Source organism: Taeniopygia guttata, chromosome 3, assembly GCF_048771995.1.
Source record: "Taeniopygia guttata chromosome 3, bTaeGut7.mat, whole genome shotgun sequence".
Classification (NCBI taxonomy): domain Eukaryota; kingdom Metazoa; phylum Chordata; class Aves; order Passeriformes; family Estrildidae; genus Taeniopygia; species Taeniopygia guttata.
In genome coordinates, this window is record NC_133027.1 from 23,365,706 (window position 1) to 23,391,224 (window position 25,519).

The 25,519-nt window shown below is 34.6% G+C and overlaps 1 protein-coding gene across 2 annotated transcripts in view; it reads right to left on the bottom strand.

Annotated features, from left to right (window-relative positions):
• CSMD1 (CUB and Sushi multiple domains 1) overlaps nucleotides 1–25,519 on the bottom strand; it is a 1,058,834-nt gene that overhangs the window by 56,357 nt on the left and 976,958 nt on the right. For both annotated transcript variants that reach the window (XM_030269463.4, XM_030269462.4), the window contains exons 49-52: nucleotides 24,964–25,152; nucleotides 16,244–16,429; nucleotides 7,250–7,444; nucleotides 5,023–5,196 (exon numbers count right to left, since the gene is read on the bottom strand). In XM_030269463.4, coding sequence (XP_030125323.4) covers nucleotides 5,023–5,196; nucleotides 7,250–7,444; nucleotides 16,244–16,429; nucleotides 24,964–25,152 — 744 coding nt within the window. The remainder of the gene's footprint in view (nucleotides 1–5,022; nucleotides 5,197–7,249; nucleotides 7,445–16,243; nucleotides 16,430–24,963; nucleotides 25,153–25,519) is intronic.

Consider the following 25,519-nt stretch of genomic DNA (forward strand, 5'->3'; position numbering starts at 1 on the left):
TTTATTCTAAAACACCTGGAAAGCAAGATACAAATAATAATATTTTATTTTAGTAAGAATTTCAAATATAATCCAATATAATAATATTATACTGCAATTTACTTATGAGTTATCAGTTAATAATGGATTAGATGTTTTTACACAACCATTGTCTGCAGCAACATATTTTCATACTGATAAATCAAAGGCATTATATATATCATATAATTAAAAGATGAAATGGAGTAGATTATATTTAACTTTAGATTTTAAATATCTCATTGACTTGTTTACATGTAGTTTTGCCCCTGGAAGGAGTAAAAACATCTTTTCAGGAAAATACACTGATATATAATTAAGTGCCAATGATTTTGCAGATGGACTAATGCAAATTTAAATGCTTCCAATGTGTCCTGTGACCTGTATGAACCTATGGCCAGCCATACACTCAAAGCATGCATAAAAACACATAGGTTTTGTGACTTATAGTTGCAAATATTCTTGGAATGAAAAAAGGAAAAGAGACATATTATTAACAGTGGGTGTGAGTGAAACTGGAAGAAATCTTGCATACCAATTTATATTTATGCTTGTATAACTAACACAAAAATACATGTAATACTAAAAAACTGAAGACTTAGGTCTTAAATTGAGTCTTAGACTCATTGACTACGGCCCCTGGTTTTAGCTTTCTTTAGAGACAAATAATAAGGAATTGACAAACCCTTTCCTAAAATACAGAAATTAGTGTACCCATTTAACCTGAAATCTAATAAATTAAATTTTAACCTAATAAAATAATTCTACACATATCACTGGGTAACATCAAGTGATATCTATTTTCATCTATAGCTGTCTTGAATTATACTCATGTAGGTACACTAGAGATAAAAAGCATCTCTAACTCATTATAATTCCTTTGAAATGGAAAGACTCATTTAGAGCTCCCTCCGTGTTTGCCTTCTGTTTTTAACAGGCTTCAGGTGAGTCTTAAAGGCACTTCTGAAATAAATTTGAGGCATTTTGTCCTTGAAATTTAGGAATATTCAATTAGCGGTATTCACATAATCTAGCTTTAAAATGTAAGCATTTACCTTTCCTGAATTGCTCTCTGGAGGAGCCTACATAGTTCCATTGACCTTGGATTGTATTCTTAATTGCATCTAAATTAAGTGTCTGAAGAACATGGTATTAATATACCTTATGTGAAAGAATGTAAGAGAGACAGCCAGGGGCTTATTAGCAGAAATAAAACTTTCTGCAGCATGTATGGGGTAACTCAAATTTAAACTTTTACACTCAAAGCTGTATTTTTAGCACTATACAGCCTGTTTTTGAAATAGCAAGGACTAAGTAGTAATTAACCTGCCAGCTCAAAATGTGATCTTTTTTATCTGGTGAGGTAGATCCATGCATTTTAACAATTCTAAGCATAGGGCTTCATTCAACAATGAACTCAATCAAATAGGAACTTAAGTCCATCTAAGGCTTTAGAAAAAGAATTGGGAATAGCATAAAGCAAGAATGTTTTACTACAGTAATAGTTCCTGCAAGAGATCTCTGTGTTCATTACAAGCGGGAATAGATCTGTAAAAATTATTCAAAATGCAGAATGCAGATAATCAGGTGGGAAAAAAGAAAAAGTTATTAGCTATAAGGAAATAATAGGAATCGATACCAATTTCAATGGGGATTTGTAAAAAACTGAATTAGAAAAAATACAGAACCAAATTACTCCTGGAGAAGAAAAGGATTACTTAATATAAAGTAAATTCAAGCTGAATATAGACACAACCTTTCCTACGCATGAGATCTAATAAACTTATTAACTATTTCCCAGACAGTTAAAAGCTTCACTAGGTATTGTTTCTAAACTGACTTTCAGAATAATATATATATACACATATACTTATATATATGAGACATAGACTGAAAATTCTTCTCCATCTCTACACTATTTGAATCTAAACTCATGACTACCATAGACAGTTAATCTTCTGGGATGTTCAGGGTAAATATTATTTCTCAATAGTCAGAATAGAAGGAATAAAAACCTCTTTTCCAGTCTTTCATGCACAAGAGCAATTTGTAATACAAACAGAACCTATTGAGACTTGTGTATTGTTTAGTTTGCATATGTTGGCTGCCAAATTATTCCACATATAGCCTTTCAAAATAGAAAAGTAGTACATAAGTACTAAATGCCATTATTAATCAGATTACAAAGTGGTATTTCAGGTTATTCAAACTGAATGCAAACTAATACGTATCTTTATGCCTGCATTCATTACATGCAGGTGTCAGGCTATACCCTGAAAATGAGTGGTACCTCTTTATTTTTTGCAATAGAGTTTGCATGTTCAGAACAGAAGAAAGGGTTGTGGAAAACACTCTTACACATACAAGCTTTGGGCTGTTGGATCTTCATAGTTACAGTTCCAACATATTTAAATGTCAGTCAGCCTCAGTCTAGGGATAACCTGACACCAGTAGATGGCTGATGTGTTTTTAGATACAAACTTTCTGTACACTTCTGCTGTGGAACTTACGCATGTGAAAAAGTAATGCTGAATCATAACATTCCCCTAAACAGCACCTCAGTGCAAATTTTTTCCTAGGTAAAAAAAGTTTATTTTTCTTCTTTCCTGCTCTAAATATCAAAAGAAGTAGCAATTGGTGTATTCTGCTTAGCCCTATATCCTATGTTATTTCCTGCATCAAAATGACATCTTTCTTAATACAGCATATTTCAAATTGAACAAGCGGGTGTGAAAATATATCAAGCCAGAGGAGTGTTCTTCATTTTCATAAAATTTGCTGGAAACAACTACATCTTGCTGGGAAGTCACTAATAATGAACTGACATTAAGAAGTTAGCTTGGTACATTGAGACAATGGTCACTACTTCTGACCACTCCATGTCTTAAGAGACATCATACTACAAAACTGTATTCAAAAAAATTGAACTACAAACATTCCTGCTGCAAAATGAAGGAGTCAATCAGAAATTGTAGAGTTGTGTTATTTTTCGTTCAATTCAAGTTTTAATGCGTTATATTATGTATGCAGTCTGTTCTTTGTTAAAGTTGGTTTGTTCCGTGTACCCCCCTATGTAGTTGGTTCCATCCCCAAGTTTCCCGCCTTCCTTCCCTGTCAATCCTCCCCAAAACTGCAAAGTCATTCCCCTGTCCCCGCCCAGGGTCCCTGTCTGTCACCCGGTGCCCCTGCCCCCCCATCCAGAACCTTCTACCCAAGGCATCGTGTGGTTGGGTCAGGTCCTGGGGCCCCTCCCATGTTCCCTTCCTATTGGCCCTTCCTTTAGAGCGAGCCACTCCCCAACGATTCCCATTGGCCCCAGTTTTTCCTGCCCTAGCAGTATAAAATCCCCTGTCACCAGGTTCCAAGTGCCTTCTCTGGCAGGCACCAGTTCTGCTAACTGGATCCTCGTTCGGCATTGTTCCTCTTTATTATGGGACATAATAAAGAGGATTTTGGCCCCCAGAGGAGGACTCTCTTCTTTCTCAACACTGTGGGGATTTCAGCTGCGTCTCTACCAACCCACACAGCGCTCTCCAAAGCCCACAGAGGTCCAGCGGAGGGTGCTGGAGACCTGCCCGCTCTCTCCCTCACGGAGAACTAGCCGGGGGTGAGAAGACAGGCTTGAGGGGGAGAGCGCGGCAAGAAATACTTAACAAAAGGTTATAAAATCTTAATTCTGATCTGAATTACATGATCCTGTGCTATAGTTTTTCTGATAATAATCGGTCTTTATTTTTCTTTCTGCTGCAGCCTAGTATCTGTGAGAAATTGAGATGTTAACGGCTCAAACATTGCTAAGATCACTGTAGGACTTTGCCTCACTGCTCATGTGTGGTCACCAAACTTTCCCCCCTACCGAAAAAGCCTCTGCAAATTCCTGGAAATATGGACACAAAGTTAAGCCACCAGACAGGAGCTTGAGCTAAGATAAAGGTGCTTCTATTGCCCAATTATCTCAGGTCTAAGAAGTAAACAGGCCTGGGGAGAAGAATGTTTCCATGAGGAAAGCCAACTCAGCAGCTGTGCTAAATATCAGCTCTGTCTAGGTCCAGCACAGGGAGGCCACAGCCCACAGACTCATTTCTAAGGCCTTTCACCAGGGGACTGCACATGACCCACAGTGTTGCAGCAGATCCACTGTAAAACTCCCCCACCACCCAGGAGAGGTGCTTGGACATTCCCACGTACACCTGAATATAAAGATAAGCATGGGACGCTATGTGCTCTGTTAAAATGACATAGTGAGGCACGACAGAAGAAAGATGCTTTTTATGTGAGGTTGAGCTCTGAAGAGGAAAGCAGAATTCCTCCTTTCCTGAGACCAAACGAGTACATTCAACTATAAGGCAACAAGAAAACCTGCAAAAAAGAGCAAACAAAGCAAATAACAGATTCCAGAAATAAATATCCTGTTCACAACCAAGAATAAACCCAATGCTGAGCCTCAAATGTTACTCAAAAATAGAACCTTTTCCTTATGTCTGTATTAGCAGTTTAGCTAATATCTGCATATTAGCAGAACCATTATGAGTGGATCTGAAGAGTTGGGGTGAGAATTCATGTACAAATTGTATCAATCTCAGGGTTTAAAAGAGTCTTGATTTTGTTTTGCATTTGACTGTGTCTTGTCTGCTTCCCTTGACCGAATGGTCAATATGCTGAATGCTCAAGAATAGTCCTAATTGAAGATTATCTTGAAGTTTAGTTTCATCACACACCCTGCTCCACAAAGAAGAGCACTGTGAATGTGGGTGATTATTTGAATCACTTAAAAAATCATACTGGTTTGAAAAGCATTATAACAATAAAAGGTAATTTTATGTCTAATGAAAAGATATCTGCTCACAGAATAGCACAAAATCATATTCAAGACATCATATTTCCATATTTAAGGTACCTTCATTTTTCATTGATTCAAAAATGTTTCTTGACAAGAGCTGAAATCTAGTTATTGATACTTTTAAGACAAAACAAAACAAAGAAAAAAAAATCTGTGAGTTTTACCTAGGCATTGGGTTTCAGTACCACTCCAGAGACCATTTGCCAAGCACTCTCTCACGTGAGAACCAACTAATGTGTATCCTGTGTTACAAGTGAATATTGCAGTAGCTCCATACACTGTTAAGGTTCCAATCTTATTTCCATTTGGTGGAGATGGAAGACCACCACAGGAGATAACTAGGAAAAAAAAAAATAGAACATACTGAAATATGAAAATGCTTTTTGTAATTTTTTGATTGGAAGACAATTAATCACCTCATGTTTTCTTAAAAGGATATGTAGTAGGAATAAATACTAGAGGTTTATTCCATAAAAAGGGATTAAAGTTATGCTTGATATTGCAACATATGTTCTAAAACTAGAAGTGCTTTGGGATACTTGCATATCTTGACAGCAGCCAATGCATATATCTAGTTCTCAAACAAGGGAATTACATGAATTCCTGAGAAGGTTGTGGTTATGTTCCATATATACATATCCATGGCTACTTCTCAAATACACTTTCCCTGGCTGTTTTAAATGTTGTTTCAGTTAAAGTATTAAAAATCTTTTTTTACATTTAGGACTCTGAATTGTTATGAACTGTCTTTTTTCTTATTCCCCTTTACTATTCATAAGCATATAGCCTGCTTGCTAAAACAATAAATCATCTGGTTTTGCCAAAGACTAGATTTGACCAATTATCAGAGAAACTTTCTGTAGCATCTGTAGCTGCAACCCACAGCTATTGCACACAACATGAAAAATTGTCTTTCAAGAATGTATCAAACTCTAATTTAATTAAAACTATTCTGTCACTTATTTTGTTTCTAGAAGAGTGTACAAATGTATTGTAATTTAAGATGCAGGCCAATGTTTCAAGAGCTTCAACTGTATTTATTTATTAGTATAAACCATATGTTTACTTTCAATAGCATCTTGATCACAGCTAAACTTCCAACTTGAAATCCCAAGGCCTCACTCTTAAATATTTTAAAATGTTCACTATAGAAAACAACATGGAATTGGTTAGAATTTGAATAAAATCAAGCACCAGCTACCGTGCAGTTAACTCAGTCATAATCAGAAAATATATTATCATAGTTTCTTATATACATAATGTGCCTAGAGATGAGTAAGACTCATTTTGACTACAATCGAGTCACATTCATGTAATTTGGGGTTTAGCCTAACAGTATAATTTCTAACTTTAATACTGAATATTAATCACATTTATGTCAAAAAAATAAATCAAACTCTTTTTGAAGAGAAAGTAAACTGTAGACTCCAGAAAAATACTCTGCAGTGTGTTTCTGGATCTTAATCATCCAGCTCCAATCGAAATATTACTGAATATCTCTTGGTGGATGAAGTTTGCTATAATTAAGTCCTAATCAGTCCTTTAGTAGAGGGCAAAACAATATACCTTTCTTATAAATTAACTAATATATCTTCAATCAGCAACTCCATGTGTTTCTAATACTTTTCTTTTGATTAACTTTATCTCATATGGATCATCCCATTTTTTACTCACATAATTTTTTTGTAATTTTAGAGGGTGGGCAAGAACTATCTTTTCAAAGACTTGTTAGCAGCTGAACTGTAGCTGGATATTAGGCAGCATATCAAAAATACTTTTTTTTAGTCTGTGTGAACAAAAAGAAAGGGACACAAATGCAGTTATCAGAATTTAAAAAATGATATATTGTAAAAAAAAAATGAAATTTTGGAAAAATTTATTAAGACTTTGGTACTGTAACCATCGAAGTCTGTATGATTCCACTGAGATTGCCAAAGTTTCCTAAATCTTTAAACATCCAAAGTCAGGACTGATGTAATTTATGGCATTTTTGTATGAAGACATTATAAAAGCTCACATGAATATTTCTCCAACAGTACAGTTTTAATATTTCACCCAAAAGGTCAAAGCAATATCATCTTCTAATCTAACTCTAATCTGGAATCTTCTAAAGTAATAACATTCTCTCCTAGTACTTTCTACATATTTATGCACCACCTAGTAGAATAAATACAAATTATTTCTTGATGGTACATCATTGGGTCTTGTATGAAACACATTGTACTTAACACCTAAGGAGTTGGAATAACGTAATTTCAAGTTAATGAAAATGTCACACTTTCTTACTTATTGGAATGTGAGAGAAAAATAGTTTATTAAAGACTTCATGTACAAAAGAAAATCTATGTTTTAGAAAGCATAGGATCTTCTGTAAACAAGTATGTGCCTTACCCTTACAAGATGGCCTTTCATTGCCTACACTCCAGGTTCCATTAGTCCTGCACTGTATGAGTCTTTGACCCAATAAATAATATCCAGGACTGCAGCTGAGCATGACTTGAGCCCCATACTCATTCAGTGACCCAGAAATCAGTCTCCAGACAACACGTTCTGACAGAAGAGTCTCTATGCTGGGGCAGGTTACGGCTGTGAAGAAAGGACATGCACATATTAGCATTCTGCCCCTATATTTCTCTATAAGTGAATGTCTAGCCTTGCTGGCAGATGTTTTGCAATCTAAGACTTAGAATACCATAGTCATTTTGGAAATATAAGTTCAAAGAGAAATAGAACTCATAAAGTGAGTATTACAAATTGAACTGGAGTTTGTAGCGTATTTTCATTTAGTGGATGTAGTGGAACAATGACATATGGTTATACTCTCTAATGAGATTTATTCAAAGATTTCAGAGACAAAACACATCACAGACTATAGTGGATGTAAAAGGGAAAGCAAATATTGCTATGTAATGTTTGCAAATCTTGAAGTTCTTAAGACAGGTTGCCATAAAAGCTGCTAGCACACAGTGAAATGCTAATTGCTCTAAAACCATATATTGAGGGTATACAGGAAAAGAATTTCATTCCAGTTTAGAAGACTTTAAAAATGATGACATTTAGGAAGATTTTTAGAGTTATTTCAGTTGTGTTGTTTTTAATATTTCGTCTTTTGTTAGAGAATGCAGTTACTGACTACAGACAGTAAGTATAGTTTATGGTTTTTTTCAGTTTCAATTTGATGCTCTGCAATCTAAGTCCTCAGAATTCTTAAAATATTTATGATATTGACATGAATTCTATCTTAATGTACCTATGACTCCAGACTAGCATTATGAAAATATTTATGACTATTTAAACTAGCTGTATTTGTTATCTTTTACCATCTTATTCAGAATTTCCCTACTATAGACAAAGTCTGGATGAATTACTGACTGTTTATGTCACTGAGATTCACTAAGTGAATACTTTAAAAAAAACTACTAGCCCAGAAACAGTTGAGAAGAGCTATACTTTCCAAAGAAAATCAACCAACCAACAACAACAAGTAGCAGAAATTTATTTTCTTCATATTTTGCTCAGTGGAAGACAAAAGCATTAGGAGCAAGTGTAAAAATCCCAAATGAAGAAATAAAATAAAGACCATGGTTCTCATTTATGCTACAATAAATTTCTACCATGCCACAAGGAAAAAGACTACCAAGCTGGCAAAATAAATACATAAATAAATAATTACATATTCTGTGGACTTCAGACTGTCTGAGTCGTATACAGAGGTTTTATCACAAATATGAATGTGTGATAGAAGAGACTAGTGAAAGCAATCACAAAAATAAAGGGAAAGCGATAGAATCAAAATACTTATAAATATTTAGATGTTAATGTTTTAATTTTACATCTACCTTTCCCAATAGTTATCTTACTCATGGCAAATTTTGGCATCCAGGAAAATCAGAACTGAACACAGTATATCTATGAAAATGTGTAAGTATTTATAAAGGAGAAATAATTTGAAGAACTTCCAAATGACAGGTTATAATGTTATATTGAGCTGAAATAGTAGAATATTTTCCTATACTTTTTTTTGTATATCTTAGGAAGTATTACCAGTGTACAATCACTTGGAAACTTAATAGGTCTTCACTTTGGCCTTTAAAACAATATTTTGACTATTGAAGAACAGTATCCCAGGTTAAAAGAGGACTTCCTACTTTCTAATTTAATTTATTTTGGTATTATGACTAAATTGTGTTTCATAGCTATGGAAAGACTATTATTAACTATCAACCAAGAAACATTTTTCTGTACTTGTTAAATTAAATATGCATATTGAAGCACTCTGCTTAACACGTTGTAGTGAAAATCATATGTCTTTCAGAAAACAAAACATATTCTAAACAGGAACTTAATTCGTATCAACTTAAACCTTTTTATCACTCCTCCTTCCAAACAATAGTTTTATTGGTTCTTTCAAATATGAAAGCAAGCTTCTTGTTTAGTCCAATAGCAAAAATTTTAGAATTAACCATAGGACATCTCAAAACAAACTCAGCTATTTCATAATATGTAAATAAGCTGCACAGATGATACCTCTACATATTGAGGTCAGTATGTAATTTATTCTTTCTTTATCTATGGATACACATAAATTTGCAAGCACACTTTACAAACAACTATCATTTGTTTGTAAACTATCAGTTTCTAATGCATAAATGTATTATTTCTAATTAAACATGTTCCTCAATACAGAATACACTTCTAGGGTGTGTTGATTTAATCAACTAAACCTGCTGCTTGAAAAAAAATAATTTTACAGGGACTGATTTTGATTTATAAAATTCCTCATCCTTCAAGAAAAAAAAAGTGACTATTAACAGATGTTTGATTTTGTGCACATGGTTTGTGAATGAGTGCATCAACTTGCCTTTATGATCAGTCTCTTGGAAACTGATGGTCTGGGCACTATTTAAATTCTCATTTACATAGATGAAACTCTGTAAGGAATTATCTCAATTCTTGCAGATGGAAAAGTTCTCTTACTTCTCCAGGCGTTTTTATAATACATTTTATGAATAACATTTCTTTACATAAAATGCAGGTCAGAAAACATAATTATAATTTGAAATAATGATTAAGCCTATCTATTTTAATGACATGACTATCTCCATATATTGATAATTCTGAACAGACTCAAAACCAGAGAATACATACTGACTTGTAATTACCATAAAAAAGAATTGTTACGAAGCCCAAATAGGCAGATCTGTCAGGTCAATGTGTGTCTTTGAGGCTGGTGTAAGTGGAAAAACTTGGAGTTTGTTGACCATGGGATGATCTACTTAACACCTGGTCTACTGGCACCTGATAGGATGCACCTTTCTCAGAGGGGAGAAAGAGCTCTAGCACAGGTGCTAGTGGGGCTCACTGACAGTGAGTTAAAGTATTTTGGGAAAATACCAGGCTTGGCAATGATAAGCAATGGTATGGTGTGCTAAAACTTGAGGAAAAAACACCAATCTCTCAATGTGCTTCACAAGGTGCTGGTTACAAAGTATCAGACTTAAATGTTTCTACACATGCACACAGCCTAAGTAAACAGAATGAGCTCGAAGCTTTTCCCCACTCCCAATCTGATATCATTGGCATAAATTAAACCCAGTGGGATGAGCCCTGTGACTGGAGTGCCCTCTTGGATGGTGACAGGCAATTTAGGAGAGATAAGGCAGGGCAGAAAAAGCAACAGGTGGAGAGAGGATGGCGCTGATTTAATAGAAGGGTTAGAATAGATGGAGTTCTCTGTTGGCAATGGCTCAGTTGAGAATTTCTGGATAAGAATCAAAGGACAAACAAATCATGTGAATGCCATTGTGGGAGCCTACTGTAAACCTACAGCTAGGATGATGATGCCAACAAATTATTCTTTGAGCAACTAAGGGGCACTTCCAAATTAACTGCTCTTGTCCTTATGGGGGACTTCAACTTGCCAGAAATTATCTGGGAGAACCACACAGATGGTGCGCTACAATCCAGAGCAGAAGATTCCTAAAAATATGGAAAATATCCTAAGAGAGATGCCCTCCTTGATCTATTGCTTGTCAACAGGGAAGATCTCATAAGTGAAATGGAGCTTGATGACTATCTTGGCCGCAGCGACGCTAAAGCTGCTGAGTTTAAAATTTCTGTTGAAAAGAGGAAAAGTGCCAGCAAAACCTCAACTCTGGAGTGAGGAGTGCAGATTTCAAACTTCTCAGGGAACTAGTAAGTAAAATCCCCATGGAAAATATTTTTGCAGGTGTTGGGATTCATCTGGTCATTTTTTAAGCTTTGCCTCCCTAAGGGCACGGGAATGTCTGAAGTCAAGCAGGTGAGACAAAAGGCTGGCTTCGCTGAACAAGGATCTCCTCGTGGAAATAAGGCAAAAAAGGAAGGTGTATGCCTTCCTTAAGAAAGGCAAGAAGAAGGACCCTGGAAACCACAGGCCTATCAGTCTCACTTCAGTGAAAAATTTTACTCCTTCACTGCTCTAAATATCGAAAGTGCAAAATAATCTTCATGGAAAAGCTTATTTTGAGAAGTGTTGAAAAACATCTGAAGGTTACTCTTCAAGAGTATCTTGAATATTGTGACTCTGAATGCAATTATCTTTTTCAAAGAAAAGAAGTGTAATGTTCATGATGGAAAAATATCTCAATTACAGGAACTTGCTATTTAGTAATACTTGCTATTATTACTTTGCAATATTTTTAATAATAAGTAATACTTATTATTATTATTTATCACGTGCAAGGAGCACATGATACTTAATTGCCATTCTTCAGCTGGGAGTTAAAAACCACAAAAATGGAGAAATGGCATTTTGGACTTACTATCTGGTGAACTTAATGCAGTAATAGGACCTACATTTTTCAAATATAACCTTTTGAATACCTTCAGTATTAGCTTAAAAATACGAACAACATTAAGGTGAAGTGACACATTATATCTGAGATAGTAGTGTGCTTTAACTTCACAAGTAGTAAAATTAGAAGACTGTAGGAAACCAAGTAATCCTATGCATCACAGAATCTATGAACAAAAACCCCAGAACAAAATAGGATCACTTAAGCAAGTTGATAGTCTCAGTATGCTGATACAAAGGAAATTGAGCTGTTTGTGTTGGTCAGTATATTCAAACAGGAAAGGCTTCAAAACCACAAAACAGATAAACAAAAGGATCATGTGGTATTCAGCATCAGGCTGTCAATCCATTCAGCTATATCAAGCTAATCTGTTATCAGTCTAATGTATCTGGACTAATTAAAAATTGCTAAATTTATGAACTCTTTTAGTACATATAATTGAATAAGTACTCCATGTTACATACCAAATGCTGACAAAATACTTCAAAAAATACTTACGATGAGTTGATGTGAATCTTTGCCTGTTTATCTTAGCAAATTTGATTTTGTATTTATACTACAACTAATGTTTTATTTCAGAACTACTTATGATTCTTAGTTCTATAACTAGATATTTTCCAAACATATTAAAAATTATTAAAAAAGCTAATTTTATAAACTCATAAATTATAAAATTTATATTTTTCAATTTATTTATAGAAAAAAATATGTCTGAACCATCATTGTTACAGCTTAGCACACTACACCCTCAAAAAAAAAAAGAAACATCTACAGCAAAATCTGCAATACAAAGATTACAGAAAAGTGACACTAGCTGTTCCTTAAAATATTTGATGTTAGATGAATTAGCATAAACCAATCAAGGACCTGATTTAAATTTTTGAATAAATGTATTAAAGGAATAGTGCAAAAGAGCAATGAAGTTATGCAATTACAGGGACTATGTTAGCCAATTAATATGTTAGAAAAATGAACCCTAAACTCAGTATTCTAGGTTACGCATCCACATACTTCTATGAAAAGGAATGCAGTTAGAACAAAGGCCAGAGAGACATAGATTTGAAAAGTAAACAAACCAATGGATAATGGTGACCCTTGTGAAGTCCAAAAAAACCAAGTGCAAGGTCCTACCCATGGGTCAGGGCAATCTGAAACATGAGTACAGGCTGGGCACAGAATAAATTGAGAGGAGCCCTGAGGAGAAGGACTTGGGGCATTGGTTGATGAGAAGCTTGACACGAGTGAGCAATGTGTACTTGCAGTCCAGAAGGCCAACTGTACTCTGGGCTGCATTGAAAGAAGTGTGACCAGGCAGTTGAGAGAGATGATTTAACCCCTCTAGTCTGCTCCTGTGAGACCCAGCTGGAACACTGTGTCCAGCTCTAGGGCCCCCAACAAAAGAAGGATGCAGACCTGGTTGAGTGAATACAGAGAAGGCCAAAAAGATGATCAATGGGCTGGAGCACCTTGATGATGACAGGCTGAGGGAATTGGTGTCATTCAGCCTGGAGAAAAGTAGGCTTCTGGGAGACCTTAGAGCAGCCTTCCAGTGCCTAAGGGAGCTACAGGAGAGCTAGAGAGAAACTTTTCACAGGGGCATGTAGTGATAGGAAAAGAAGAACAGTTTCAAATTTAAAGAGAGTAAGTTTAGATTAGAAATTCTTCACTATGAGAGTGGTGAGGCACTGGAACAGGTTTCCCAGAGAGGCTGAAAATGTCCAATTCCTGGAAGTGTTCAAAGTCAGGTTAGATGAGGCCATAAGCAACCTGGTCTAGAGGAATGCATTCCTGTTCATGGCAGGGGGGTTGGAACTAGATGATCTTTAATGTTCCTTCCAACCCAAACTATTTTCTGATTCTATGATTATATGGAAGAGCAATAGAGAAGTCTCTTCCCTTCATCATGTTTTAGGGTTCTCTATGAAGAATAACTGAAGCAAGATATTTGTCATTCAATTAAGCTTTCTTAGTAGATAGCTGTTGCTTTGCATTTTCTGTAATTAAATTCAGTAGCCTAATATCCATGATCCATCTGTGTCTTGCTCTATGACCATCACAAATCATATTTTTCATGCTTAAAATCTGATGTAAATGCTTTTAATGAAAAGAAAGGCCTTTCAAACATCTTCCTCAGGCATGATATTATCAGAGGTACTTTGTAGAACAAAATGCCCTAATTTCAACCTTCATTTTAACAGATAACAAATAGAGGAATAAAAATGGACCTATTTATTTACCATTTACCTTTCTGTGCTGTGTTTGCTTCCCATCAAGTTAGAAATGTTTCTGTTTCTGGAGACTAAACACATCTATCCTTTCAGCAGCAATGCTGAAAAAAACCAGGTTGTTATGCAGATTGTCTAAGCTCTCTGCACTTTGCAAGTAAAAAATCTTGGGTAAAGTATGCTTGCCTCTGAATAGTAATTAATTCTGAAAATATCAATTTTAAATTGTCATGTATATCACTAGCACTTTAATTTAGCACACCTAGATTTAGGAGTAATTGGATTCTTTTTCAAACAATAAATTTTTAGAAAAAGAAAAGAGAAGAAAAGGAAGAGAAGAAAAGGTTATCTATTTTGTTAGTTTATTATAAATACTAAACAAAATTTTTAATGTGTAAAATTGTGCTAAATGTTAGTAATTAAGCTTTATTTTAAAGTGAAGTCATTGGGTAAATTTGAATATTTCAATAATACGAGCTTTTTAAATTTTTTTTTCTGCAGATATTGTGTTATGAATTTAGTACATCTAATCCCTAGATAGTTTATCTGGCCTCTTCCCTCAAAAAAAAAAAAAAAAATCTGTTGACATTTTTGCTGACTAATCATGCAAGTTATGTGCTTTGTAAATTGTCAATTTTTTTTCTGAAAATGAAGCTCACTCCAAATCACTGAAGCACTGCCTTCCCTCTGTATACAACTTGGAATTCACATCATGTCTGTGTGATCACAGCTGGTTTTGAATAATCCTCTTTATGTACTCTGTGGAATTGCTGTGTACAGTTTTAGGCACTGCCCTTCAAGAAAGGTGAAGATCAATTGGAAATTGTCCAGAGGACAATAATGAGAATCACTGATCCTAAATGTTGGAAGGAAGAGTGAGAAAGAATCACAATAAGACAGTTATCGCTACAGAAAAGGTGAATGAGTGCACTGGATTCAGGAGTCAAAGTGTTGGCAGGGGTGAGCACTGGCTGGAGTAAGGAAAAGAACCAACAGAATGAAGGCAACCCTGGGAATAGAGGGAGGAAAGCATTGTTTTGATATTTTGTAACAGTTTTTTTCCACAGCTTATTTCATCTTATTTTAATTGGCAATACATTAAATTAACTTTTTCCCAGCTGAGTCCTCTCTCTTTCCTTATCTTGACCCATGAGAGTTTTCATCCCATTTTTTCTCCATCTGGTTGAAAAGGGAAAGCAAGTGAACAGCTGGGTGAGGTATGACTAAGAATAACCCACTACACTGAAAAATAACAGTTTTCAAACACATTAACAAGAATAAAAGAAGTATAAAGTAATTTCTGTTTTTCTGCTATGGATACAAAATGAAATAAGGCCTTTACACTGCAGAAAACCAGCTTCAGATTATGCAAATAGTAGGAAAAACTGCAAGGAGGAAAGTAAATTACTGAAAGAGAGTATTCAGGAGGGTGTTCAAAATTAGGTTTAAAAACCATCTGTCAAGGATGCCTAGAAATTCTCTCACACTAACTTTCAAAAATATTTTCTAATAATTGTTTGCCATTAATTGATTCAAATAAATGAAAACTCTTTCACAATCATGTATAACTTCACAATTCTTGTATTTGCCTCATTTTACTATTTCTTTAAAAATGAGTTGAATTTTACTTGTTTAAAAAATAAAAGTGCTTATCACATTCAGAATCTGGAAGGCACATACATATGCTGTTGATTAGATCAAGATCCTAAATTAACTCTCAACATTTTTACCCATAGTATTATAGCAATTAATAACTCTGAGATTATGTCCTAACCAGTATTTCAAGTCACGTTGAAGTCAGGCTCAGTTAATTATTGCTTTGATGCAGGACAGAGAGAAGAAGTGGCTGCCCTATGCAAATGAGAGGCTAAGCCATATAGTAGACAAGTCTGCACTATATTGGCTTGTTCCTGGCAGGAGGCAGAAATGAAGACTGAAGAAATCCTATCCAGCTTAATTATCTACACAAATCTTTTAAGAAATAATTTTTGCTTTTATTACTTTAGAAGGGATATTAAAAAATCCAAATTATAATTGCTGATTGTAACTCATCATGGTGAAGGGCATATTATTCATAATAAGAAAATATACAGGAAATTTAATTATCTAACAATTTAAATTCAGATGTTTTGAATAAGATAAAACAAAGAATTTTTAATTAAATAAATTTATAGGCCTCTTCTACTTTACTACATGCTAAATGATGATTCATTCCTGAATGGCCATTTCAGGGCACGTGTGTGTGTAAAACCTAAATATCAGCAGTGAAGAATTCCCTGAGAAAATTGCGGGGAAATATTCTTTAGAAATACATGCCCACTTACATTTGCAAACAGGTGGCCTCCCTTTGTTGCTCCATAATCCATCTTCTTGACACACTGCTGTTGCTTGCTGACTAGATTCTAGCTTGAAGCCCTCATTACATTCATATATCAATCTACTGCCCAAAGTGAATTCATTACCTATAACTGAACCATTCCCAGGGGACTCAGGAATGCCACAAGATACAGCTGAAAAGAAAGAAAAGAAAAATGTGAAGAGTTTGAATTTAATTATATAGATCTTTAAAATATTGTGCCACCACTAAAATATGAAACACAGATTAGTAATTTTGACATATCTAATTTATAACAATTGAAATTAATTTTGCATCATATTTGCAAAAGTCTGATAAATATAATGGTATTTAAAACATTGATAAAAACTTAGAAGTGCATCTAATATAGACAAACATTTTATAAGTAATTATTTAGTTCAATACAATCACTGCAGAGAGAAAATTTTCAACACAGGCTTAAGGCAATGTTTTATTGGCTGGAGAAAAAAAAAATCAGAAGTGTCCAAAGACATTTAATCCAAGAAGCAATGAACTTAAAAATTCTTAAATGCTTTCTAGTAGTCTGCCCCATTCTTTCAGGTTTTCTTCCAACCAATCCTGTACTACTTCATCGCAGTTTGTTAATATAGTTCATGTGTGTTTGTTCTATGCATTTAGAAATATCTTGCTAAAGAATTCAATTTAACATTTTTTGTCTGGTGAGAAAACAAATATATGACTAGACAGAGAAGTGTGCCACTTAAGGACATTATTCAGATATTTTAAACCTTATTTACATATTTGACTAATTTATTTCAGAATTTTAAATATTATCTGTATCTAGGCTTATCAATTTTCTACATCATGAAGGAAATTATTTACTGCATTATATTATTTTTTTTCCTCCTTCTGAATTTAACTCCAAATGAACAGTTTTTCTTTCAAGATCAAAGTTTAATTTGTTGTCAACTCAGTGAAGTTTGAGTAGCATCTAGGGTGCTTTTTTAACTTATATATTAATTATTAATAGCCAGCGTTCCTTTAACAGTATCTCATAACATACAATTTTTGGGCTGAGTATAATTATAAAAATGTCTATTTCAATCACTTTTAGGAAAGATCTCCAAGTCAAGATTGCTGTCTGTCATCTCACTTCTCAGGTTCCTTGCTTTTGACAATATATATTTTAAAAAAATTTCTTTTAACACTATGTTTATTTTAAAGTACTTATTAATGTGCAGATAATAACTCTAGGTCCTTCAATAATTTACTAAAGCTGGTAAATACTTTATGTTTACCACACAGTTCTTCTGTAGGGAAGGTTGTATTATCTTCTGTGAAAGGGTTTGCTTTCTGCAAAATGGTAACTTGGAGCAGGCTGCCTATCAAATTATAACAATGAATCTATTTCATGAGTTCATATAAACCAATATGTGTGTGTGTGTACAGAATCACAAGCTACTCTGAGTTTGGCATCCAGTTTACTGCTCTGTAGAAAATACACTGAAAGCTTTGAAGCTTTCATTTTAAAATATTTACCAATAAAATTAAAGTTTAAAAAATACAAATGAAAGTGTTTTTTCTTTACATGCAGTTAATGGTAAGAAGCAATTCAATACTTCAATATTTTAAAATAAAAATAAATAAATTTCAAAATAAGAAATCAGTTGTTTTAGTGGTGAAGATTAGTATTTTTTGAAAAAAAAATTAGTTTTTATCACTATATACCAAATTCAATGTAAATTACTAATTTCAGAACACATCATCATGGTACCATAAACACAAACTTTTTTTCAGTGTTTCCAAGTTGTCACATCTGACAAATTTAAATTAAATATAGCCCAGTACTTTTAAAATTATTACAATGAGGAGATATAACCATGATGAAATGACAAATGTTTACTTAATTTCTGCTGTTCCTTTCATCTGGAATTTGTCATATTGCTAACGAAGTAGAGCTATAGGAATCTTCCAAAATAAGCTGCCTCCTTTGTAACACAACTTCTTGGCACTTTTTGTATCCTAACCAGAATTGTTAGGATTATCCTCTTTTCAAAACTGAGAATTTCTCCATCAGTGGGCAGGACTGAGCCTCCTGCCAGTGGAAGGAGTACTGGGACACAGAAGGTAGAGAGAAGTGATAAACCAATTCGGGTCTGTTTAATTCATGGTAGAAGCTAATAATTCTGTCAGCATTTATTCTTCACCTTTAGCAACAACCTTTTTAGAGACACACTGAAATGTTCAAGACTGAGTAGCTCTCATGTGCAAGTTATTTTAAGGAATAAAAGATGTACAATGCCTGCTCACACACAGGTGGGCCTCTCAGTTATGTCAGGTATGATGCAATGTCCACTATACTAAACTACCTCAAAATCTATGGTTACCTGTCACACTTTAGCACTTTCATCCTCAGAATGTACCTCAGCCCTGTGTCCCTTCTTTCCTTAGTTGTTTCCAAATCTTGCACTGCTAACTTGCCAGGCTTTTCTCACTGCTGCTTTAGTTACTTATCTGTCCAAGACTGGAGCACCAAGATGTTTCCTATTACCATCTGAGTAGGAGCTGCCTCTGGGCAGTTTTCCTTATCTCCTGTTAATAGGTCCATCAATGTCTTGCCACATGACTCAGAGATAACACTCTCCAGGAGCCAGTCCTGTTTAAGAGGTGATTAAGGACACACCTCGAGACTCAGAATAACATCAGCCCATTGTGAGATGCTCTGCCCAGGGGAAGGAACTAGGCATTCCCACCTGGATAAAACCGGGGATTTCTGGACAGAGAGGCAGCCTTTCCACAGGTTTCTGAAAAGACACAGCAACCACATCTGTCACTCCAAGAGGACTGTAGCCACTCCAATTTGGACTGCTACCAGCACGCTGGCCAGAGGGGTGTCAGTTTGTATTCTGACTTTGTCAGTGGTCTTCCTTTTGTATCATTACATGTATTTTTGTCTTTTTTTTTTTTTTTCCTTTTTCCCAATAAATTGTATTTGTGACTTAGTCTCTCTCACTGGTTTTGCGTTCAAACCAGAACATTATCATAAAAGCAGTTTGGGCATTCTGGCACTGTTCCAAATAGAGTCTTATCTGTTTATTTTTTTGTATGCTTGTCTCCCAGAGCCTGGGATTGGCATGAAATATTCCTATTGCTACAAATTTATCAAGACTGCTAAAGGCTTTTAGAGCAGCAGTGTTAAAACAAAGTGTATCGGTACGGAGAGTTCCACTAAATAGCAAGTATTTTAAAGTTTAAAGTAAAGTTTAAAGCTGAACTAAACTGATTAAAATGGCATATTTTGTTGGACAGTGGAAACAATGACAGTACTGTGCCACAACCAAGTATTTTGAAGCTCTCAGCTTCAAGATTGTTACTGAATTGTGTGAGAAAATCTTCTGACTTGAGGAATTGTCAGCATGTTTCTTAGGTCAGTGATTAGATGAGACTGACAGGTTCCAGCTGGGAGATGTGCATTCAGAGTGTTAAAAATATAAGTCAGCCTTAATTGTATCTACTATCTTGCACAGCAGAAAAATATAATTCTTCCAATCCAAGGGGAAAAGCCTTTTATCTAGAAACTGAAATGTAGTTTTAGTTGCTCTTTCATGTTCCATATCATACTTGCATTTATTTCTTATTAAAACCAGTAAATTTAAGGTGTATGGCAATACTTTAAAGTATCTATACACCTGTATACCAGTAAGATACTTACATATTATTTGTCTTCAAAGTATGCAATTTCATTGCATATAGAAATGAAGCTGGGGAGTGCATTAAAGGCAGACACTTAGTTATTTTCATATGCTGGAAAATCCCTAAAGTAAATCCACAAGCATTTATCATTCAGTGACCTGTTTCTGGCATTGAACATAGTGCTGGAAAAGGCATTTAAATATCCAAAAATTGAAGCTAGAAACAGAGAAGTCCCTAAAAGTGGGATTCAAAATAAAAACATTCTCACTGGCTTATGTGTATGATATCCAGTTGGAAACATTAGAGAGAGCGTTGACAATTCTCAGACTTGGATACATACAAAAATAAAAAAGGAAGTGAAAATGGGATTTGGAGTATAAATAAAAAACTCCTATGAGTGATCATTTAGTCTAGTCTCCTATCACAAGACAAAATCATACTTGACCAATCTTGATCTAATTTAATCCAACACTTAAAATTTCACACTCTCCACAGGAGGAAAAAAAAAAAGAAAAACCTAACTTAGGGTCTTGTTAATGTAAGGTTAGCTGTAATTCCTCTATCAAGAAAGAACACAGATTAATTACTTCATTCATTTTGGGACAAATTTTAGCTTATTAAAAGATCGATTTTAAACTACCTGGTTTCTCCTTAAATTTCTGGGATTTTTTTACTCTAGAGTAATACACTTATTGTTTTATATTTTGAAATATGGTCACTCGTTTATAAGAGATAGCTGGAATTTGGTATTTTTAATTCGCTACTTACCTCACATTTTTAAGACTATATGCTAAAAGGGACATTTTTTCATAGTAACATTTAACAAAAAGGTAAAAGGCCTAAGCTTAATTCCATGCCCAAAACCACAAAACACCTAATTTTAAGAGGAAGCAGTTTCGTGGCCTTAGAGTCATAGGTCTTGTGCAAACTGTAGATGGGTGTTTTCAAACCCACTCTCCCAGGGCAGACGTGGAACACAGTCGTGGTTCTGAAATAATCTTTGTTCAGTACAGCAAAAAGTACAAAGATCTCTAGCTCCACAGTGTACATCCATAGACTTCAAGAACAGAGGCAAGCATAATGACAGTACCTGGAATCAGCATTTTTAGCAGGAAATGTTGGCATCACCTAAACTTGTATCATGCTTCTGTCATATATATAGCCTTTCCAAGTACTTACAATTCAGGTGAGAACTTCCTTAAAGTAAGTACCTCCAGTTTTCTTTTATAAACCTATTAGGAAGTAACTTGAATGGTGAAGAGCAGCCAAGGGTTTTTCAAGGCTCCTTAAAATTATTTTTAGCTCTTTTACGAATGAGTGGGAAAAGTCAGGCAGAACAAAGTCAAAAACTGAGTCCTGTATAGGAAGAACAGTTGAGATAAAGAGGGCATTTGCTCATGCCTGCCAGAGACTCTGTTTCATTCTCACTGGTACCATGGCTCACTGCTGAGCCATACTGACCCTGACGACTTGCTTTCACTTTTTCATTCCAACTGCTTTTCTTGCCAAGCTTTTCTTATATTTTCTCACCAAGCTTTTCTTATATTGTCTCTTGTCTTCTCTTCACCCCCAGCCTCAGTCTTCTCTTCCTACTCTCCCCCAGCATCGCAATCCATACATGAGCTAATCAGTGGCTGACAAATGTTGTTGCCAGTATCATTACTGAGGCCTTATAATAATTGTCATTTTCTCTCCTTATCTCTTTTGAATGTAGCATGACTCATGTTTCTCTTTTCACTTCACAAATGAAATAAAAGCAATAACAGTAAGTAGTAATTTCCCAGATAGGAGTCAAGTTTTTTATACAGCATTCAGGACATTATTACAACATTTACATTTGACAAGATGAATTGAAAATATCTTCTGACCCTATCAGATCAACTCATATTAGATGTTTTCATATTCAAATTAGATGTTGTTGTAATAGATATGCAAAAAATAATTACCCTTTTTGATAATATGATCAAACTTGATTTCAAAAATTAATTCTCACAAATTAAAGTTATTCATTACAAATGTAACCCTGCAGAACTGGTTTTACAGAAATTTCTGAACTAATCAAAGACATTTTGATTCAGAAAGATCCAATAATGAAATCCATGAGCTGGATCAAATGAGTAATTTTAATTAATTTTCAAAAAGAATGCATTTTGATAAGAGGTACTAAACAAATTTTGAAATATGCTCTCCATTTCAGAATTTTTTGAAAAACATATGCCTCATTCAGACATATAAGTTGGAATAATTGTGCCAGAGTTGTAAAGTTGTATATTAAAATGAGGAATCTTACATTTGTAAGGAATTTATAGTAAAGATTAAACAATCTATGTTGCAAATATTCTTTTCTCCCATTGTTTACAGAAATCTACATACCTACAGCCATATATATTAATGAAATTCTAAATACAGCTTAAAATTCAATAAAAAAGGTATTTGTGAACATGCTAAATTGCTAAAATTTCAAAGCTCCTTCTTGCACATAGTGATAAAAAAAGGGCAGACACACTGTCTGAAGTATTTTACAACTTTCTTGAGTCCTCTTAAGTTCTGTTCAGAATGTATTATTTTCTGAGGCTCTTTGACCCATAGTTATCCACTATCAAGTCCTGGGATGTTATACTAGGTCCCGCACATTTGTACATTTTTCCCTCCTCCTTTCTGTGAATTATTCCATTTTGTCCTCAAAAGTGGGGACTTTTGTCTTCAATTGTTTAAAGAACTTTTTTCTTTATTCACAAATCTCATTATTTTGGACATAATTTTCAAGGTTAGAATGGCAAATTTTAAACTGCTTCGGTACCATTGTGAACATAAAATGTAAAAAACTAAAAATGTAAAAGAAAACTCTTAACATTAGACTGTTCTAACAAAAGAGAGAAACTATGAAAAAAGAAATAACTATATAAGAATTTTTATGTGCTGTCATATTTTCATTTTACAGAACTCTGCTATTTGATTGAACAATAGTGGAAGTAGCAGTAGAAAGCTAAGGGGTACATTTGCATAGAGTTTTTGACAGCTGAGGAATCACAAGATTTTAAATTCTGGAGAAAAGTAAAATATAGGGCCTCCTTAAATTAATGGCCCCAACTCCCCCAGTCTAACAAGTACACTCAGAATATTGTCTCTATCCTCACATGCTTAAAGTAACTGAGGTCCAGATTAAGATGCCAAAATTTCTTTTGAAAAAAGACACCTGCCAGCTAGCCACCAAAATAGCTCCCAAAGTTTCAGCAACAGTATTGACCTGACCAAATAGAATAATTTAGGCAGATGGGGCTTGTTTTTATTTTTCCCATTGTCTAGAGCTACCTGAGAATGTCAGGCCTCCAAGAGAGCCTGCAAACCTAGTGCCTATAACACAGGAGTTTGCACCTTTCTCTACTAGTGGATGGAGGAGACGTAAAACACCTCAGGACACTGAAAATGACACTACACTTCCATGTTTAGGTGAATGAATCAAAACCTTATCCCATATACAGATGATAAAAATTTGTTTTAATCTGGAACAGAATTTTATCCTCCACTTTGCTGATCCCAAGCTATAGGCCTATTCATTGTTCCAGGTTCTTTGGTGTCTGAATTTTTGATGCCAGCACTAGAAGCAGCACCTAAAATGCAGTTCAAATCCAAAAGCAGCATTTGTCCCCAAATTTACCTCACATCCATATCACACACAGATGACTTAGTGGCTTTCAGGAAGATCAAACAGAATCACATGCCGTATCAAATCATATACAGCATATATGTGGCATTATATCATACAATATGATGGTGTATGAGATTAGAAGACATTCTGGAAGCAGATACACAGGTCCTGCTTGTGGCACACTGTCAGTCTGAGTTTCTCCCTGGACTGGTAGGGTTATAGCCACATGGCCTTTCTCAGCAAGAAAATGCTGAGAAAGCATTTTCCAAAACAAATACTTCGCTACCAAATTACTCAGTATAAAAGATAGGAACCCCATTCCTCCAAGTTCTTCAACTGTAGCCAAATTTCTGCAGCTTTTTACTTTTCTTACAAATAGCACACCTTCAACAGAAGACTAAGCATCATGCCAAATATCATCTGGCCTTGGTTTTTTTGTTTACAAAATAAAACTTTCTTACTTCCATCTAATGTTTTTTTTAGAAATATCTGTACCATCTGTGATGGTACATCAAGCAAAATATTTTCTTGAAGAAGACATAAAAACTAATGTTAATATCTTACAAAGTTAAGAACAAGTAAATGCAAGTTTTAATAAATCATGTTCTTAAATATGAATGCTACTGTAATTTCATTCCATAAATTGACTAGAAGTAGACACATGTTAGAATAGGCCATATATGGGTAGAATTTGCATCCTTCTTTCTGTTCCCCAGGTTCATGATATTATCATAAAATCATAGGCTAGTTTTGGTAGGAAAGTACATTAAAGATCATCTGTTGCCAAACCCCTGTCATGGGCAGGGACACCTTTCACTAGACCAGGCTGCTCAAAGACCCATCCAACCTGGCCTTCCAGGGATGGGGATATACATTTGACAAACAGTAACAACTATTAACAAGAGTAGCATGCTACAGTAGACCCTGATTCAGCTTCAGGATAGTAAAAACAAACAAACAAAAAACCAAAAAAAAAGAAAAAAAACCCAGAAGTTAAAAATTATGTTTTTAAAGTGCTGATTATAAAGTTATTTTCTAAAATAATAAAGTAATCCCTTATAACGACTACATTTTTTAAAAATTTCTGTAATACAATATCATGACCTGTGGTCTATTTATAGGTATGTCCATTAGTAAAGAAAAAAGTACTGGAGACATATTTTTCTGTTGGTCTCTATTTGACTGCATAAATAAGTTCTTAATAAGTTCTTAATACTTCAGCCGTGCACACCTGAAATACACAAGTCAGTCTGTGTTGGGATCAGGTCATGATGTCAGTGTCTCTCTTGGCATACAGCAGTATTGACAATGCTGTACTTTGTTTTGTCAAACAGCCTTAACAATGAAATTATAGAAGTCCGGTAAAGACGACAGCGTTATCTTACCGTGGCAGATTGGCACAGGAGAATCCCACTGGTACATGCCATTCTGGTAGCGCCTGCACGTGGCGTTATTCTGACCAATCATTCTATACCCAGGTTTGCAATAATAGCGTACTTTGCTTCCAGCAGGACCACCGGTTTTATTTAGAATTCCACCATTCCTCAAGTTAGAGTTTAAACTGCAATAAGGAGCTAAAAAACAAAAAAATGGATATTACTATAAACAAATCAAATGCACTTAATGTACAAAATTAAGATTATTTATAACATGTACAAACTTTGAATGCCACTAAAATCAATACTGAAACATTTACAGTACTTTTGGAATCCTCAGTGAAGATTCAGACTACCTATAACATCATGAAGTTCAAAAACAAAATTTGCAATCAAAACTGGTTTGTACTACTGCTCATAAGGAAGATACAATCATAAAGCATATAGAATGTTCAGTAAGTTTGCTCACACTTAATAAACATTCTGCTTCAAATCTGATAACTCTATAAACATAAAATTATTCTTGGAGCTACACAATATTCAAAACCAATTATAAACAGATTTT